Consider the following 20,845-nt stretch of genomic DNA (forward strand, 5'->3'; position numbering starts at 1 on the left):
ACCCACGGTGCTGCTCTACTCCTTTTATCTAAGGCTCAGCAGACGTTTGTTGGTGTAGATAAAACTATACTTCTTTTCCTTTTTTGGAGACAGTCTCACTATGTAGCCCTCGCTGGCCTAGAATTTGCTCTGTAGCCCAGGCTGGTTTTGAATCTCCTGCATCTGCCTCCTGAGTTGAAATTGCAGGCGTTCTATCTTGTTTCATTTTTAAGCTATTATTAAGTATTATTTATTCAGCACTTAACGTAGTAGGAGCCTGTTTCAATTTCTCAGTGGTTGTCCAAACAGCAGAAGATAGTAGGATTTTAAAGCCCAGGTTCTCTTTTATGAGTAAAGCCTTGGAAAGTGTTCATTTTTAAAGTCATAATTTACAGAAAGTGTTATATTTAAGTTCTGTATATAAGAGGTAACAAGTACACATAAGTGGAAGGTTGCCGGGATAAGACAGACCGTGTTTATACTAAATCCCCACTTCCAGCCTCCCACATGACACATGCAGACTGTATTCTATATGCTTTACTCAAGGTTTATCTAGACATAGTTCAAAAATGATTTGTAGGAATCACATGTTCGTTCCCTTAATGTGCAGTCAACTTTGACTTTTTACAAAATAATGAGGACATTTAGTTGACAAATAACAAACATGTTGGCAGGTGTTTGGGATGTAGCTCAGTTGGTAGGGAGCTTTCTTTCCATGCATAAAACTAGGTCCAACATCAGCACTACCTAGCTAGGTATGATGGAGCACTCTTGTAATCCTGTCCCCTGGGACGTGGGGACAAGAAGATCACAAGGTCATGTTTATGTGTGTGACAAGATCAAGGCCAGCCTGAGCTATATGAGACGCTGTTCTTAAAAAGAATGTATGTTTACATACGTGTATGTGTGTGTGTGTGTGTGTGTGTGTGTGCAATTACTTGGTTGGTGGGCTACATATTTAGCTGTCTATACAGCCAATGGATAAAGCAGAGGGAAAACTTAATCATCTCTGATATTCATAAGGTCATAAAATAAAGACAGTCTAGTTATTCTTGAGCTGACAGTTGGTGATACTATCAATGGAAAAAGGTATGTTTAGTGAATCATGAAGCAGGTACAGTGGGTGGGTGATACTGTAAGTGCATCAGCATAGTGTGTAAAACCATGTCTTTTACAGTGTGGATTTAAAGTGCAGCTGACAGTGCAGCTGAACAAAATCATTCTTGGAGATCCCAGCCCGATCCAGGCAATTGCACTTGGCCATGTGGTTGTTTATCTGAATTTGTATTTTCCAAGGAAATATAATCCTTGTGTCCTGTGAGCACATGCATCGGGTAAAGCTGGGCTCAGGGAAGGATTAGGGAGAAGCCCCTGCTCTGTTGGGCGTGGTAGCGCATGTTTATGGTCCCAGCACTTGGAGGAGGCAGGAGGCTCAGGAGTTCACAGAACACATAAAGAGGTCTGGGGAGATGGCACAGTGGTTAATGGCAGCGCTGCTCTTGCAGAGGACCCCAGCTCAGTTCCTAGCACCCACATGGTGATTCACAACCACATCTAATTCTCACTCCAGGGATCTGATACCGTCTAACGTCCACAGGCACCAGGCCTGCACATGGTGCATACACGAAGGCAAAGCACTCCTATACACAAAATAAAATGAGCAAATATAAAAAAAAATGTTTAAAAAAAGTGAGTAATTAAGGAAATATAGATCTACTGAGCTCACGGTTAAGTTAAAGTCTTGCTTGGGCATGAAGTTCCTCAATGGATTACAATGAGCAAATAATCGACGGCACCCACATTTGTGCCTTTCATGGAGACGTGTGGTGTCTTATAGCCATGAAAACACCTGTATTTTCAGATAGAAGTGAATTCTTCAAGCTCTGCTAGCCCAGTCTACCCCTACATGACTTCAGTCTTCATTAGCAATGATGTGTCTCCGTTTGTTAAGGAACAAATCCTAGATTTTTTTATATTAGGCACATAATTTGATCTGAATATTTTTAAAATAGTATAACAATGACATAGTGTTTCATTGTTCTAATATGTTATAACTTCTAAATTGAGTAGATCAGAGAGGGTATCCTGTCATGTCAAGATACCATCTTCAAAGAACAGAAAACCTCTCGGAGAAAGGTAGCTTAGCAGGCTTTGGAAACAATTGTAGTTTTTGAATGTGAATGTGGCTCATCTCATGAGCAAGTAAAAGGCAGAGTTGTACTGACAAGTGAGGGAAGATTACAGAATGTTCCCCCAGTGGTTAACTGATAGTCTTTCACTTGAAACTGGTCACTCATAGTGCTAGGGACATCTGTCCAGAGACACGTGGCTCAGAAAACACAGTAATTGTGTTATCTCAATATGGACTTCCAGAGAATGTGACAGAGGAGGGCAGATGGGTATCCGGGGAGTTTTGATGAAGTGGAGGCCGACTGACTGACGGAGAAGGGAGGAGTAGTAGATGGTGTGAAACAGAGGTCATGAAGTCGAGTTCTCTCATGGGAAGTTGAGTGAGTTGGAAAAGCACGACGAGGCTAAAGAAAGAAATCCATGGCCAGCGCAGTGCCTCACAGGGCTGAGGCACTTGACTGCCAAGCTGGAGTTCCGTTTTTGTGACTCACATGGTAGGAGAGCCAGCTCCCATCGGCCTCCTAATGCATCCGCTCACATCCATACACATGTGCACACAAAATAGATACAACGTGAAAACATGAAGTGGAGGAATTAGTGACGTGGGGGTACTCGGCTGTGGGAGAAGATAAATTCAAAATGTGACCAGACTTGAGGGACAGGAGAAATGAGGGACTGCTAGGAATTTTGGAGCTGAGGAATTCAGAAGTCAAACAGATTGTTTCCTTCCTCCCCCACCCCAAAAGAAGGACCAGTCTTTTTAAAGATTGGTTTATTTATTGAAACAGGTCTCATTGTGTAGCTGTGGCTGGTCTGGAACTTGCTCTGTAGAGGAGACTGGCCGCGAACTCAGAGATTCACCTGCCTCCACCCAGCAATTTCTGAGATTAAAGACATATGCCACCATGCCTGATAGATTGATTTTATTTTTAATGTATGTGTCGGTGTCTGTGTGTGGTACGTACACATGAGTGCAGCTGCCTCTGGAGGCCAGATGAAGGCATCAGATCATCAGTAGCTGGAGTTACAGGCAGTTAAAAATTGCCCACCATAGTGCTGGGAACTGAACTTGGCTCGTAAACACTCTTCTCGCTAGCTCTAGATTGTTTTCCAAGGTGTGTACATTAGGCCTCAATATTTTATCTCTTGATCCGCAGTCTCATCAAATACTGAGACTGCATGCCCAGCCTCATTTATTGCAATTGTACGTGTATCTGTCTGCTTCTTTGTGTGTGTGTGTGAGATCTGTCTGCCCCTTTCTCTGTGTGTGTTTATACATGTGTGCACATACAGGTGTGTGTGCAAGCATGTGTGCATGAGGAGAGGCCAGAGGTCAGTCTTGGGATTGTTCCTTAGGGCTGTTTAACTTAGTTTTTTGTTTTGTTTTGTTTTGTTCTTGTATTTGCATTGGTGTGTTGCCTACATATATGTCTGTGAGAGGTGTCGGATCCACTGGAACTGGAGTTACAGGCTGTGAGCTCCATGTCGGTGCTGGGACTTGAACTCAGGACCTCTGGAAGAGCAGCCAGTGCTCTTAACCACTAAGCCATCTCTCCAGCCCAAACTTAATTTTTCTTTTTTTGGTATTTGAGACAGGGTCTCTGTGTAACCTTGGCTGTCCTGGATTCATTTTGTAGACCAGGCTGGCTTTGAACTCATAAAGATCCCACTGCTCTGCCTCCCGAGTGCTGGGATTAAAGGTGTGCGCCACCACGCCCAGCTAACATTTTGAGTCTTTAAAGATCTCATTGTTAAACAAAATGTTTCCTTTTCTCATTTAGTTTGTGACATGCCCGGCCCTACCTTAGTTTTTTAAACCACATTTTAAATATTTGTTTATTTGTGTTTATATATTTGTTTATTGTGTTGTATGCACTTGCATGTTTGTCTATCAAAGGACTATTTGTGAGCATGGATTCTCCTTCCACTCTGTGGGCCTTAGGGATCAGGCAGGGTGGCAAAGCATCTTTGCCTGCTGAGCCATGACAGTGACCCTAAGTAAGGTTTTAAATAAAGTCTTTAGCTGTTTTAAATACCTCCTAGAATATTAATTTTAAAGTACTTTAAATATAGTATAAAATAAAATCAAAGGCTATTTAGGGGTTGATAGTCACTAATATTTTTTTGCATCCAACTATAAATTACTTTTACTCATGTTCTTTTTATAATGTCACAATGCAAATATACTTTTAATGTAATTGAATTATTCCATTTCTTAGTTAAGGTGTGTGTGATGGATTGAAAGTGAAAGATGAAGCTGTCTAAGCAGATGCTGATGCCATTCTTGGCATGGTAGGAAACATCAGCAGTTGTGGTTTTTGAGTTTGGTATGGGAGAGACCAGGCTGATGAGAAGCTCATGGTGAAGAACAGTGGAGCCTTGGCAGAGTCCATGGGGAGTACCCTGGCCAGCCTGGGACATGTGACAACCTGTGTCAAAAGTAAATTAATAAATAACCTAAATAATTAAATTCCATATAGGATTGCTTAATGAGTAAATATGTATTAATACTACATGCTGAGGTCATATAGATAGGGCTATAAATAAGTTGACACAAAGACATTTGTCTTTAAAAGTGTTGCCCTGCTTAATACCTGTTTGTGGGGTGCTATGTTGCCATGCTGGGGTTCACATCGGGAAACCTTGCTGCATTAAGCAGATGTGCCAACAGCCACTGCCCCTCCACCCTGTATTGCTGTTTTTATTTCCACTTTTGCTCCTCACTTTGTCTTAAGTTGAAGATTTATTGTTTTCTTTTCTTTCTGTTTCTCCGCGTGTCCCTGGCTGTCCTGGAACTCACCCTGTATACCAGGCTGACCTTGAACTCAGAGATCCATTTGCCCCCTCCTCCTCAGTGCTAGGAAATCTTATTAAAGATATAGGCTTCACCGTGAGGGTTGGAAGAAAGAGGTGCCCAGAAGGACGCCAGACATGCCCAGATACTGAGGAGAGTCCTTTCACTCTTCTGAGGGGGATCCCAGGAGCTCACTGGCCAGCCAGCCAAGCTGAATTAATAAGGTCCAGCTTCACTGAGAGAACCTGTCTTTAAAAGTACAGTGGACAGCAAAAGAGAAAGACACTCAATATAGACGTCTTCCTCACATGGGAGCAGCACACCCAAATGCACACACAAACATTCACTTACAAGCAACTAAATGAACTTCCTTTGTCTTCATTTTCATTTCTTGTGGCATTTCTTCCTGGGTTGGCAGGCAGTTCCTGTAGGCCATGTCAAGGTAGTACTGATGGCACAGGGATGAAGAAGAGCTAGGGAGAGTGTGCATTCTAATATGTGTGCAGCGCTGGGAATCAGACCAGAGGCCCTGTGCATGCGAGGCAAGTGCTCTGCCACCTGACTACTTCCCTAACATAGTGGCGTAAATCTCATTAGACGTTTTATATATACTCCACGTTGTGTTGTATGTGAATCTTTAGAAAAAGCCAGTGATGTTGGCTCTGTGTGTGTGTGTGTGTAGATAGATAGATAGATAGATAGATAGATAGATAGATAGATAGATAGTTGGATAGTCATGATATCTGTAACTGCCTGTTGACAGATGACACATTCATAAGCTTTTTTCCCTTTCGTTTCTTTTGCTTTTCTGATATTGGGTCTGGCATAGTCCAGGCTGGTCTCGAACTTGCAGTGCAGCTGAGGCTGGCCTTGAAACCCTGTTCTTCCTGCTTCTACCACCTGTGTGTGTGAACTATCTTAGTTCCTTTAGTCCCATGCCAACATGGAGACCACTGGTGTTTCGACCAGCATTTGCTGTTGTAGCCACTCCACTTACTAAGGGAAAGCCTGATTAACGCGCCTCCTTGTAGTGAGTGCTCGCCGATGCCTGCCTGCAGGTGTCTAACTGTTGCGCTCCTTCTCGGGCATGTGTCAGTGTGCAGTTACCTGATTGTTTTCTTCTCCCATCACAGGTTCATGTCAGAGCGGGTCTGTTTCATGGAACTGAGCTCCTGTGTAAAACCGTTGTAAGCTCAGAAATATCAGGAAAAAATGACCATATTTGGAATGAACAACTGGAATTTGATATTAATATTTGTGACTTACCAAGAATGGCTCGATTGTGTTTTGCTGTCTATGCAGTTTTGGATAAAGTAAAAACGAAGAAATCAACAAAAACTATTAATCCCTCTAAATACCAGACCATCAGGAAAGCTGGGAAAGTGGTAATAACTTCAGAAAATTGTTTATATAATGGGACATTTTAGGACTATGAAATAATTGAGCAACAGAAGTTAAATTATTTTGTGTGACTCGATCCCTAAGAACTAGTTTCATGAAGACGATAAATTAGTTTCTATGTTCATTTCTTTTTTATGTTTTTTTTTTCCAAATTTATTTGAAGAGATTTCGTGCATCCTATAACAGATGCACAAGCCCTAGGGTGGCCTAGAACTCCCCCTGTAGCTCAGGCTGGCCTTGAGCCCACGCTGATGATTCTGCCTCAACCTCTACATGGTGGAACTATTAGGTAGGAATCATTGTATGTAGAAAGTGGAGACATTTTAAAACAACTGCTCTGTAGTACCTTAAATAAAAATCCAGGTAGTATATATATTTGAAAATTAAGATTTTTTTCAACTGTAGAAAGATCATAGTTGTACCTCACTTAGCACACCTGATGTGAGTTAAGACACAAATGCATAACTGAAAATCAGTTTGGGAATGAAATTTTTTGTTTGTTTGTTTGGTTGGTTGGTTTTCTTTTGTTTTTGTTTTTTGCTTTTTGCTTTTTCAAGACAGGGCTTCTCTGTGTAGCCTTGGCTGTCCTGGACTCACTTGTAGGCCAGGCTGGCCTCAAACTCACAAAGATCCACTTGCCTTTGCCTTCCAAGTGCTGCAATTAAAGGCACGTGCCACCACGCCCAGCTCAAAATAAGATTTTTTTTTTTGAGACACAGTTTCTCTGTGTAGCCTTGGCCATCCTGGACTCGCTTTGTAGACCAGGCTGGCCTCGAACTCACAGCAATCTGCCTGCCTCTGCCTCCCGAGTGCTGGGATTAAAGGTGTGCGCCACCATGCCCGGCTCAAGAATATTTTTAACAAATGTGATAAACCACTTTTTTTGCTAGTTTTAAATAACCTCTGCCCCCATTTTGCTCTTACCTTTAGTCACACACACACACTCTCAGACTCACTCAGAGGCATGTGTACACATATACTACACGTGTTTCTTTTCTTATTTTAAGGACAGGGCCTTGTGTAGTTCACCCTTCTCTGAAAGTCACAATGTAGCCTAGTTTGGCCTTGAACTCTAAACCCCCTTGCCTCCACCTGCTGAGTAAATTGTGTGCCCACAGAGTTGTCTTGGAGCCAGCAGTGGTTCTGTGTGGACTGTTTTTCCAGTGCTAGGGATTGGACCCAGAACCTTCTGTGTGCTCAGGGTTACCACCGACCCAGTCCTAGCCTTTCCAGTTCATGCTATTAGTCAAATGGGTTTGGGTTTTTTTTTTTTTTTTTTTTTTTGGTGTTGTTGTTTTGTTTTTTTACCCCACCTCTTGTGCTCTCTTCCTCCCACTTCCTCTCTCTCCTGTTTCCTCTCCCTTCTCTCCTCCCTTCCCCCTTGTAGGTAAGGTGTCTCATAGCCTAGAACTTCAGACATTTCCAGCACTAACACTGAAGCAGGGGCTGGAGTGCTGTCTCACTTGAAGGCCATTTCGGGTTTATTTATATACCGATGCCTTTTTTTGACAGCATTATCCTGTAGCATGGGTAAATACGATGGTGTTTGACTTCAAAGGACAGCTGAGGTCTGGAGACATTATACTGCACAGCTGGTCTTCATTTCCTGGTAAGATCTGTTACCCTCCTACCCCCCCCCCCCCCCCCGCCCCCATACAGGATCTCTCTGTGTAGCCTTGGTTCACTGGAACTCATTCTGTAGACCCCGCTGGCCTGGATGGAACTCAGAGATCCACCTGCCTCTGCCTCCTGGGTGCTGGGATTAAAGGCGTGCGCCACCACCCAGCCAAGGTTTGTACTCTAATGGCAGCCCCTAGTGCTGGGAGTAGCTGGTGTGCTACTGGTGTGCTAGTCAGCTTTCTCACGCTCACCCTTGTTGTTGTATTTCAGGGGGGAAAAAGCTGCCTTTGTTACTTATTCCTTTTGTAGTTTTGGTTTGATTTTTGCTTTTTTAAGAGAGAAAGCGTCTCTCTATGTGGCTGACTCACTATTTTGATCAGGTTGGCCTCGAACTCACAGAGATCCACCAGCCTCTGCCTCCTGGATCCTGGGGCTTAAAGGTGTGCGCCACCATGCCCAGCTGTTATTTATTTTAAAATTGACTTACACAGAGTATGTTGCTACAGACATGATGTTCTGGAGTATATCTTTTATTCCAGTGAGTGTGTTCTTGTTTCAAATGTTTTGGTTTTGTAAGTTTGCAAGGAAACCTCTTACATAACATTGTCTTCTTTATAACAAGCTTTATTGCTTGTAGTTGTGCTAACTGAATGAGCACTCCACAGAGGCAGGAAACAGCAAAGCCGTTTGTTCTCCAGTTAGATTCAGCTTGATGGTCAAGAGAAATGCAGTCCTTCTCATATGCTCACCAGTGTACTGATACAGCTGGCTAAATAAGCTTGCTTAGCTGACACAACCTTTAGGACATTTTTAATGAAAGAAAACCAGTTCAGGACTTTTGTTTTTTAAAGTTTCGTTCCAAAAACATTTTCAAAGAATCCAAACTATCTGCATGTTTTAGATGAGCTGGAAGAAATGCTGAATCCCATGGGAACTGTGCAGATGAACCCATATGCTGAGAATGCAACTGCCTTGCATATTAAGTTTCCAGAAAACAAAAAGCAGCCTTATTATTACCCTCCCTTCGATAAGGTAAGCTCATTAAAAGGCCACGACGCGTGAAGGACTTGAATTATTCCTGGGTGCAGATGCTCAGTCCAAATTCAGCGAGCCTCTCAAAAGTCTGCATGCATTAACAGCGTGCTCCAGTGGAGGCCGTGCCACTGTGATGGATTTAGGTTTATGGCTGACCAAGTGAATCATGGAGCCTCTGGGGCTCAGGGGCCATGTGTGGTAAAGAGAGATTTAATTGTTCTGAGTTACTTTCTGATGTAAAGAGTCTCTCGGGTGTATTCGCAAGTAACTCTGATGTGTAATGTGTTCTGTGAGCATGCCTGACCTGTTGATCTGGAGATAAAGATACAATGAAGGAAGAGATGATTCATGCTGATACAGCTGCTATCAGGACTTTGAGGGTGGTGGTTTTTGAGATGGTGTCTCACTCTAGCCAGCATGACCTGCAACTCACTGTATAGTCCACACTTGGCCTTGAATTTGTGACAGTTTTCCTGTCTCCACCTTCCAAGAGTTAGGACTATAGGTGTGAGGCACCATGCCTGGCAGTGACTACAGTAGAATCTGTGGCACGGAATTCTATTTCAAAATACATCCTTAGTATATAAGTTGTGTGTGTGTGTGTGTGTGTGTGTGTGTGTGTGTGTGTGTGTGTGTGTGTACTGAGATTGCACCCTTAGTATATAAACTGTGTGTGAACTGAGATTGCACTCTTAGTACATAAACTGTGTGTGTGTGTGTGAACTGAGATTGCACACTTAGTATATAAACTGTGTGTGTGTGTGTGAACTGAGATTGCACTCTTAGTACATAAACTGTGTGTGTGTGTGTGTATGTGTGTGTGTATGTGTGTGTGTGTGTGTGAACTGAGATTGCACACTTAGTATATAAACTGTGTGTGTGTGTGAACTGAGATTGCACTCTTAGTACATAAACTGTGTGTGTGTGTGTGTGTGTGTGTGTGTGAACTGAGATTGCACACTTAGTATATAAACTGTGTTTGAACTGAGATTGCACACTTAGTACATAAACTGTGTGTGTGTGTGAACTGAGATTGCACACTTAGTATATAAACAGATTATTTGGTGGTGGCTGAAAGCAGAACTAAAATGATATATATGTCAAGTAAGCCGAGCTGCCATATTTTCCCTTCCTTCCAACTGATGGAGGATGATCCCAGCTCTTCCAGGCTGGTTCTTGACATGCCCAGCCATTTCCTAATGTTCTTTTTATTTTATTTTGTTTGTAATTTTATGTGTATGAGTATTTTTCCTGTGCACACTCAGAAGAGGGCATCAGATCCCCCTGAAGCTGGCATGACAGAGGGTTGTGAGCTACCATGTAGGTGCTGGGAACTGAACCTGGGACCTCTGGCAGACCAAGTGCTCCTAACCACTGAGCCATCTCTCCAACCACCTGTAATATGCTTTGATTTTCACATTTGACATTCCTTCCTCTTTTAGGAATGGTTGCTGTTGATTTTAATACAGAAATCTGTGGACCAGTCTCCCAAATTTACACAAGAAATTTCTTGAGCCAAATGAGAAAAGGTTACCTTTAAAGTACTAAGTAATACCTAAGTTGATCCACTTACAAACTAAGTTCTTTTTTGTTTGTTTATTTTTGTTTTTCAAAACAGGGTTTCTCCGTGTAGCCCTGGCTCACCTGGACTTACTTTGTAGACCAGGCTGGCCTCAAACTCACAGAAATCCACCTGCCTCTGCCTCCCAAGTGCTGGGATTAAAGGCATGCATCACCATGTCTGGCCAAACTCAGTTCATTTTAATGCAGAACACCACCAGCCTAGTGTGTCTTTGAGCTGTGTGTGTTCGGGAGGGGTGTGTGTGTGTGGAGTACTGATTTGGACCATAGCTCCTCACATAATACTTAATCCCAGAGATCATTCAGAGAGTATTATGAAATTTTAATGTATGTAATTCAGTGTTGCTTTATTCATTTGTACTTTATGAATGGTTTCCACTCAAGAGCCAACTTATCTTTACAAGGTCTTTAAAATGTTTTTGTAGTTGGGCAGTGGTGGCACAAGCCTTTAATCCCAGGATTTAAGAGGCAGATGTAGGCAGGTCTTGTCAGTTCAAGGCCAGTCTGGTCTACAGAGCGAGTTCCAGGATAGCCAGGGCTGCAGTGAAACCTTGTTGCAAAAAACTGTGGTAAAAGAAAAAAAGGTTTTCTGGCCAGCATGATGCCTCACAGCTGTAGTTCCAACTCTGGTGACACTGAGGCAGGAGTTTTGTGAGTTCCAAGTTGACCTGGCCTATAAAAAGTGGCTCTTTCTCAAAAACAAGAAAAGTAAAAAGAGCCAAGGATGCAGCTCAGTGGTAGAGTGCTTACCCTCATGTGCAGGGTCCCAGGGTCAAGCGCCAACCATCTAAAGTGGATAAGATCAAAATACTATTCTGGCTGATAATTTAAGATTAAATTAAAAGTTGTGCTTCTTAAAAAAACCACCGAGTATGTTAAGAACTTTAATTTTAACACATACCGAGTAGGGGAAAGACTATGCTTTGTTCATTTGGTACACTGCTGTGGTGCCTGAAGCTATCTTTGGATAAGAATTCGTTCATAAGCCACGGTTCATGTGCCACATCCCATGGTCTTCTCTAGTAACTGTTGTCAGCTATGGGGTGCATTCAGGGATGAGCTATAATTTATTGGACAAATTAGATGCCTCTTAAGGCATTTTCAAATCTAACTATGCAAATATATTTGCATTCATCTAATTTGAGAGGAACCAGATTTCTTAGAATGTGTAACTTCACTACTGCTGCTGTCACCCTTAGCTAGTCACCTCAGTCCCCTCCTGGGCCTCCTGAGCACTGGGATTGTGAGCATGAGCCACTGCATGGGGGGAGGTGTGGTGTTGTTGTTTGGGGTTTCCCCCCTTTGTAAGAAGGGGTAGTTCATGGGAATTGACCTTGGGCCTCATGCATGCTGGGAAATTGCCACTGTATTTCTTTTTAAATTCATTTACTTGAACCAGAACCCTGCACAAACCAGGCAATCACTCTACCACTGAGCTACATCCACAGCTTTCTTTTCGGCAAGCTCCATATATAAAGCTATATATCCCTGACCCTTCTGCTTTTTTTTTTTTTTTTTTAAGTCCAGGCCTTACCATGTATCTCTGTATAATCTCCTAATCTCTGTTTAAAATTTCTTTTGTGTCAAGGTCCTGCTAAATTGCCTGCCTTCTTCTTCAATGAGTTGTTTATGATGACCACAAAAAGTCATACAAATGTAAAAGGCAAAAGCTCCCAAGGTCCCACACTGTCACTCAGTATTGCTACTGTTACCTCAGCACTGCCGCTTTCATCGCTCATCTTTTGTTTTACAAGTCAGTTTTATGACTTGCTTAATAGTTTTCATTGTACTCTCACTTGATCTTAGAGCCCATCCTGTGGGCCCTGCTGGGATCACCACATTTAACTCAGAACCCAGTCACGGGCTATGGAACTTTGGGTATTTACTCGTCTTCTCAAGAGCATGAGCTCTCTATATTTTTATGGCAGTGCTGGGGACCAACCCAAGTGCTAGGAAATGCTCTCCCACTGCGCTATACCGCCACCAAGCCTCAGCTTTCAGTTTTACTGTGTGTGCTTTATTTCCCGCCTCTCCCCCTGCCTGTCCTGCTCATCTTACCACATCCCTGCTGGGGAGCAGAGTGGGGCTCGCACTTGCTACCCACCCCCCTCCCCAGCTTCCTGATAGAGATTACAGACGCGCACCACCACTCCTCAGTAGGTTGTGGGACTCAGTAATGATAAGGCTTACTTAGTCTACCTTTGTAACTCTTTTTTAAAATTTATTTTATGTGTGGAGTGTTTTGCATACACATATTTTTTGCACTGTATGCCTGCAGTCTGTCCCCAGGGCAGCCAAAAGATAGCATCAGATCCACTGAAACTGCGCTTACACATGATTGTGAACAACCATGGTGGTTCTAGGAACCAAATCCAGGTCTTCGGGAAGAGAAGCAAATACTCCCGGCCACGGAGCCATTGTCCTAGTCCTACCTTAGTGACTCTGCTTTATCTAGATCCAGTCTGATAGTGCCCTCGTTCTGCAGTCTCTTTGGTGGCTTCATTGTTCCTCTGTTGTCAGGGGCTTGCAGCACTCTGGGAAACACTTATGTTATTTTATTTTTAAATTTTGCTTCCATTTATAAATGCAGGAGTGCCAAGCATGTTCAGTCTCTTGTAATCCAAGTGCAAACACAGTTATTAATGTTGAAAATTTTACAACTATTAGGGCTAAAATTTACGGTTTTTTGTTTTTGTTTTTTTTTAAACAGATCATCGAGAAGGCAGCCGAGATTGCCAGCGGAGACAGTGCTAATGTGTCAGTAAGTATCGAGTTTCGTCTGTCCCTTCTTACTGCAGAGCTGTGTGCCTTTACCTCATCTGTGGTAATGACTGTATAGGAGACATAGCTCAGAAGCAGTCTGTGAGAGTGGATACGTGTGCACATCCCAGTGCTGGCTAGATGTAGCTCAGTTTTGGTGACTTGTGTGCAAGTGGTAAGCCCTTTTCTGCATGAACATTAGTTGCTAATGCACCTAATAGATTTCCAGGGCTATCTTAGTATCATTTAGTAAGTAAGGAGGCTGTGTTCTTTCAAACAGCAAAGCTTCATAGTGGGGCCTGTGCTGTGTTTCCTCCCTGAGAACTCTGCCACATTGAAAATGTCATTTCTGTTTTATGATTTATTATTTTTGTTCTAGCTTCCTACTTTATTATATTATAGACAACAGAAGCCTGGAAGTAAAACTAAAGTCCATATAGTTAATTTTGAGGCTATTAATAGTGTTGTTGTTTGTTTAATTGTTGTTGTTGTTGTTGTTACTGTTGTTTGTTATTCTGTGTAGCCCTGGCTGTCCTGGACTTGCTTTGTAAACCAGGCTGGCCTTGAACTCACAGATCCTCCCCTACCTCTGCCTCCCGAGTGCTGGGATTACAGGCATGAGACACCACTGCCTGTCAATATATATAATTTCTGCTGACATGCTCATGGGTGAGATCCTGGACACATGACCAGACCATAAGTGAGGGTAGACAACGTGGTCTTTTACTAGACTGCTGTCACATTCTGGGCTACATAAGAGGTGCTAGTACTAAGGGAAAGTAAAGGAGAATGGAAGGTTTTGTTTGGGTGGCCTTACTGTGCAGTTCAGACTGGTCTTGAATTGCTCAGTCTTCCTGCATCAGCCTTCCACGTGTTAGCAGTAAAGGTGTGTGGCTGTTGAAGCCTTGCATGACATTGCTTGCCTGTAATACAGCAGTAAGGAAGTAAAGGTAGAGAGATCAGGCCATGTGGCTGCTTAACAGGTACCAGGACAGTCTGGGACATTACAAGACCTGGTCTCACAAGACCAGAATCAACAACAAGCAAAACAGGACCGGGCTGAGCTTCTCGTTCCTCGTTACCAAGTTACAGATTTTAAGCATCTCCAGTAAGGGCATTTCCCATAGAACAAAGTGGAGACATTGCATACATTTTACTGCTTTCTACAGAGGCCAGTCACTGTGAGATGGCATCTAGACTGACTAGCTAGCAAGCTCCCAGAAGCCCCTGCTCTGCTCTCCATGGATGGTTACAGCTCCACCTGGCCCTCACAATGGGGTCAAAGTTCAGGCCTTTGTGCTTGTACAGCGTGCACCCCACCATTAAGATGCCTTCCCAGCTCATTGGTTCTTACTTGGAACATCTTTTTTTTTTTTTTTTTTGGTTTTTGTTTTTGTTGTTGTTGTCGTTGTTTTATTTTGTTTTGTTTTCCTCAATTGTATGGATTCTCGGTTTCCCTGTTCTTATGTCTTAACTCAGTCTGTCTGTCTGTCTGTTCACTGTAATGTGCCTTCAGGATGAAGTCTCCTACATGTGAAGATCCCCAAGCATTCTGGGACCAAGTAGCTCTCAAGGGCTCAATGCTTTCACTCTTCACTGTTGGCACGATTATTGTCGCAGCTAACGCAGGGAGGGACATGCATGGCCAGCCACACCGTTCTTTCTTCAGGCAGACATGTTAGTCGTCCAATCCTTATTTCCCTAGACTCCTCCTCCTCCTCCTCTTTGAATCCAAGCTGAAGCTATCTAGAACTGTGCCCAGCGTCTCACTGCTCCCCAAGCCTGGAGGTCCCATCCCTTGTCACACCTGCATTCTCCCACTATAGGACACCTGTTAGGTTCACACCCCCGCCCCACTTTAGGCTGGTTGGCCTCAGACTCACCGTGTAGCTGCGGACAGATGCCTTGACTCTCTGCATCTCCACCTCACCCTAAGTGCTGGCACTGCAGGGTTACTGAACTACATATGGCAGGTGGTTTTGTTTTGTTTTGTTTTGTTGTTCTGTTGTTGTTTAAACACATCAGCCTATGTTGACTTGCATTTTGAATTCTTCTGCCAAGGCCTCCTAAATGCCGGGTTTACACCATCCCTGGTGAAATCCAACTTCTTTTCATATTGTTTTGGAATCAGATCTTGTGCATGCTGGGCCAGAGCTGTACTACTGAGTAAACATTCTAAGACTAGAAGGTTTTGTTTGTTGTTTGTACTGTGATCTCAGGGTTTCTAATTTACAGAAATTTTATGCCTTTAAGCCAAGGCACAAGCCATTTTTTTTTTTTTACCTCTTATATGTGTGTGTGTGTAGAGGGTTGGTAGAAATCAGGGGATAAAAGTGTTGGCTACCAGGCCTGAAAACCTGAATTTAGAACCTAGGACCCATGTGGCAGCACTTGAGTATACACACACACAGATTTTTTTTTTCTCTTTTTGGTTTTTTGAGACAGGGTTTCTCTATGTAGGCTTAGCTGTCCTAGACTCGCTGTGTAGACCAGGCTGTCCTCAAACTCACAGCAATCTGCCTGCCTCTACCTCCCGAGTGCTGGGATTAAAGGCATGTGCCACTATGCCTGGCAGGAGGATATTTTTTTTAAAGAAGAAGTTTCACTCAAATAATAGTGAATGTATAAGATACATTTAAATAAGATGTAGTTAACCTGAAAGCAATAGTGCCATCTAGTGTTAACACTTGGATTGAGTGAGAGAGAGAGAGAGAGAGAGAGAGAGAGAGAGAGAGAGAGAGAGAGAGAGCGCTTTTATAAGTAGCCTATAATCTTAATATTGAGCAATGCAAACTTTGAAAAAGGATCCACTTTAATTAATCTTTGTACAGAAAATCAGTTTTGTATTTCAGCTGGTAAAACTCACAATTACAAATTCATTGAATATAAATTTGCTAAATGGTAACCTGTGGCTTGCACAGTTAAATTCTACAGTGAGTATTTTACTTTCTTAAAGAGTCGGGGTGGAAAAAAATTTCTTGCCGTATTGAAAGAAATCTTGGACAGGGACCCCCTGTCTCAGCTGTGTGAGAATGAAATGGATCTCATTTGGACTCTACGGCAAGACTGCCGAGAGAATTTCCCACAGTCACTGCCGAAACTACTACTGTCAATCAAGTGGAACAAGCTTGAAGATGTTGCTCAGGTAACAGAACCCCACCACCACCCAATCCTTTCCCTCTCTCTTCCTGTCTCCACCTACTTTCCTTCCCCCAAATAACAAAAACATCTGTCTGTAGCTCATGTGTCACTCAGCTGTAGCATGTGTCACTCATTGATTTTGTGTAAGATGTCTTTCTACAGACATGTCTCCATGTGTTGGGTATTTTCTGTTTTATTTTTAAAGATAGGTTCTCACTCTGCAACCTTGGCTGCTCTCAAACTTCCAATCCTCCTGCCTCAGCCTCCAAGTGCTGGGCTTGCAGATAGGTACCAGGATACCTAGCTTGTTGGATAATTCTCTGCAGGAGCCTTTCTTGAGGTTTTAACCTCTTACATATTCTGTGTAACTTCAGAGATCCTGGAATCTGGGTGGGGTGACCATGCTGCATAACAACAACTGGAACAGTAGTTTGGGGGTGCTAGTCAGGTTCTGGTACCCTCTACCAGTCTCATCAAAGACCCCAAGTAATTTTGTTGGTTTAGGCAGGGTCTTACTATGTATCCATGGCTGGCTTAGAGCTCACTATGTAGACAAGGCTGGCCTCAAACTCACTGATACCCACCTGCCTCTGCCTCCTGTATGCTGGGTTTAAAGGTGTTGATACCACCATGTCTGACACGGTTGCTTCTGAGATAAGCAGCCAGCTAAAGGAACATCCTTTTATCTCTGTAGTCTAACTGACACAGCTCTGATCTTGCCCAGTAAATTGCTGTCAGTGGTACAGGATACTCAAGAAAACCCAGCAAGAGATAACAAACACTAGAGTAAGGTTTGATCAAGCAGTAAGGGTTGCAAGGGCCACAAATTAACCTTTCTTTCTTTCTTTTTTCTCCCCACTTTCACTCAGAACCAGTTTTATTCCCAGTTGTGTGTCCCTGTGAGACTGTCCCCTGTAAGTGTGTCATACTCACAGGAGAGGGCTCCACATCTCACAGAGCCATGGCACAGGCAGCTAAGGGTCTTTTCCAGAAGATCTGGGTGTGGCCACATCTGTACAGCTTCTACATAGAGCTCTAGCTCTTACCCCAGGGGTCTTTGTTGCCCAGTGTCCAGTTAGCATCTGTGAATAGGATTGATTTATTTATTTAGAAGAAACTCATTAGTTCTGTGGATTGCTCATATTTATTCTGATAAGTGTGCTCTGATTAATAAAATGTTTTGTAAAGTAATAGAGTTCTTTAATTTTTTCATTTAAAAGTAGCTGGGCTTGATGGCTCGACCTTTAATCCCAGCACTTGGGAGGCAGACAGGGTGATCTCTGAGTTCTAGGCCAGCCTGGTATACAGAGTGAGCTCCAGGACAGCCCGAGCTACACAGAGAAACCTTGTCTCAAAAAACCAAAACCAAACAAGACCAATAATTCATTTAAGAGTTAACTTTGTAATCTTATATTGTTATTAACTTCCCTAGTGTATAAGCCTTTACTTAGCTCAAGACTTAGCTTGCTTATACTACTTTGTCCTTAAGTTGTGCGATGGCTAATGGTTGTAGGATCCACACCTGCAGTGTCTTACTCTGTTTTCATTAGGCACATAGTAACTTTTAAACATATATAGAATGTTTCAGAAACAAAGACAACCATTGTTATCCTGCATCTGCCAGAATGTTTGAGGCCTCAATAACTAAAATCTTCCTTCCTTTTGACTCATCTCTGTTTCCGTGTGCCAGAAAACATAAACCACTTTTGTCCACCCAATGTCTGACCCAGTTTTAATTGTAATCAGCTTCAGGCCCTCCTGCAGATTTGGCCCAAACTGCCTCCCAGGGAAGCACTGGAGCTCCTAGATTTCAACTATCCAGACCAGTACGTCCGGGAATATGCTGTAGGCTGCCTGCGACAGATGAGGTATCTCCTTTATGGCACCATCCTGGTGGTCAGGGGAGAGGGTGGCTCCTTGAATGTTGCGTAAGAAGGGTAAGGGCCAAAGGAATCTTGGGTGAGCTCTGGGGGCCAGGTCAGGTGGGATCGCATCACGGTGTCCCCTGCTGGCTTTGCAGCGCAAACCTTACTGCTGATGGACAGTTTGGGCGCCCAAAGTGAGCAGCCATGCCTGTATTGCCTCTTTCACTGTTGTCTAGTTACCCCAATTAAAAAGGGTTAATGTTTTATGATGGAGGCATATTTGTATGTTTATTAATAAAGCTTCACATAGGATCTCACAGGCTGCCGTTGAACTCACTATGAGGCCCAGGCTTGTTAGTTCTCAAACTCAGACTGATTCTCCTGCTCCATGTCCTGTCTGTGGTCCCTTCGTGCTATTAAAATCAGATCTGTGGGCTGGAGAGATGGCTCAGAAGTTAAGAGCACTGTCTATTCTTCCAAAGGTCATGAGTTCAATTCCCAGCAGCCTCATGGTGGCTCATAACCATCTACAATGAGATCTGGTGCCCTCTTCTGGCATGCAGGCAAAATGCTGTATATGTAATAAATAAATAAATAAATCTTTTAAAAAATCAGATCTGTTTTTAAAAGTTTGATAGGCAGAAGAAACTACATAAACTCTTTAATAGTCTGACATGCAAACTCCCATGCCCCCCCCACGTCTATACTTCTGTTTTTGACAATAGCCATAAGTTTTTATAAGTGGACATGGATCTTCATGATTAATTGATCAATTAAGATTGTTGTATAGGTTGTTTTAAAAATGACGTACCCGGTTGCTTTGTCTCCGTAAGTCTGCACTGGAGACCTGATGATAAGGGAGGAGCCCTTTGTTCTCTGGGTTAAGCCAAGGGCTTGATTTTGGGGGAAGATACTGAGATGATTGTGTCACCCCATGTGGCTAACTGTGACCCCTCCCTCTGCTCTAGGCTCTGTTTCCTATTTAGTGCTGTGGTTAGTCCCGATTTCACATCAGCTACCCACCTTTGTGGCCAGTTGCTGGCGAGCACTGTGGACAGTGAGCACTGGGCACTCTGACCCTCAGCCTGCTGGACTTGTGATGGCAGTGGCCACCAGCCAGAGCTGCTATTATGCAGTGGCGTGGCTATGATCTATTTGATGTTAGGTTTTAGTTGCTCACTGATGTGGAATAATGAATTACTTAAAACCACAAGATAGCAAAGAAAAAGTAAATCAATAAAGCTTTTATTTAAAAAAATGTTTGTTTGGCTAAGACGTTAGCATGATCATAGTTGTGCTCAAAGGCCTGTGGGATAGCTCAGGAGGTGGAGCTTTGCCATGATGCCTGATGGTCCTGACTGACTCCTAGAACCCACACAGAGGGAGAGGGAGACTGTTCACTTTATGACATTGTCCTCTGTCCCCCACATGAACACCATGGCACACACACCACGCACATGTCACATACAATAAAGAGTTATGTTAAAGTGGGGGCAGTGGACAGGACTCCTGGTTGATGAAATGACCAGTTTTAACAACTTACGTGTGTTCATAAGAATGTGCCATGCATCTGGTCTTTGATGCTCTCGCTCCCTCCTGGCATCTGAAATCTGCATCTCCTGGTCACTGTTCCAATGTGGCACAGTGAGTGTAAACATGCAGGCTTGGCCCAGGAGACCCATGCATTTTAGCCAGTCAGCACATGACAGTTTAGAAGGGAGGGGGTCTTTTCCCAGCACAAGTGGCCAAGTTTCTCTCTCTTTTGTTTCTTTCAGTGATGAAGAACTCTCTCAGTATCTTCTACAGTTGGTGCAAGTTTTGAAATATGAGCCTTTTCTTGATTGTGCTCTCTCCAGATTCCTATTAGAAAGAGCACTTGATAATCGGAGGATTGGCCAGTTTCTGTTTTGGCATCTTAGGTAAGTCTTTCATATTTCAATTCGAGACCATCATGTGCTTTAAGAACTGTAATGCAGTGTGATGTAAGACATTCAGTGCAACAGCCAGTCATAGTGGTTTCTGATCCATCTGTAACACTTATACTGTTTTGGTGTGCGCCCCCCTCCCCTCTGGTTTTTCAAACAGGGTTTCTCTGTGTAGCCTTGGCTGTACTGGACTCACTTTGTAGACCAGGCTGGCCTTGAACTCACAGAGATCCACTTGTAGTTGTGTGCCTACTGCTTGCAGTGGCCAGAAGAGGGCATTGGATCCCCTGGAACTGGAGTTATAGACAATTGTGAGCTACCATGTGGGAACTAGGAATTGAACCTGGGTCCTTTGGAAAAGCAGCCAGTGTCATTAACCACTGCGCCATCTCTCCAGCTTCAGTTTGTGAATTCTGTTATTATCACTACTATAACTGAGGAAAGCTTAAGTTTTACTAAAATGGTGGTTATATTTGTTTATTTTTAAATTGTGTTTTTACTATTTACATGTCTCAATATATGAATACAGATGGATTATAAGGGCAGAGGCCTAGGATCCCCCTGAAGCCAGAGTTGCAGGCAATCGTTAGCCATCTGATATGGAACCTGGGAAC

General features: G+C 43.2%; 1 protein-coding gene across 1 annotated transcript in view; it reads left to right on the forward strand.

Annotated features, from left to right (window-relative positions):
• Window positions 1-20,845, forward strand: part of PIK3CB (phosphatidylinositol-4,5-bisphosphate 3-kinase catalytic subunit beta) — a 109,836-nt gene that overhangs the window by 62,824 nt on the left and 26,167 nt on the right. The window contains exons 9-15 of the mRNA XM_084753417.1: window positions 6,037-6,288; window positions 7,817-7,913; window positions 8,826-8,956; window positions 13,251-13,301; window positions 16,257-16,445; window positions 18,188-18,309; window positions 20,082-20,225. Coding sequence (XP_084609543.1) covers window positions 6,037-6,288; window positions 7,817-7,913; window positions 8,826-8,956; window positions 13,251-13,301; window positions 16,257-16,445; window positions 18,188-18,309; window positions 20,082-20,225 — 986 coding nt within the window. The remainder of the gene's footprint in view (window positions 1-6,036; window positions 6,289-7,816; window positions 7,914-8,825; window positions 8,957-13,250; window positions 13,302-16,256; window positions 16,446-18,187; window positions 18,310-20,081; window positions 20,226-20,845) is intronic.

This window comes from Acomys minous (genome assembly GCF_964271855.1).
Source record: "Acomys minous genome assembly, chromosome: 13".
Lineage (NCBI taxonomy): Eukaryota > Metazoa > Chordata > Mammalia > Rodentia > Muridae > Acomys > Acomys minous.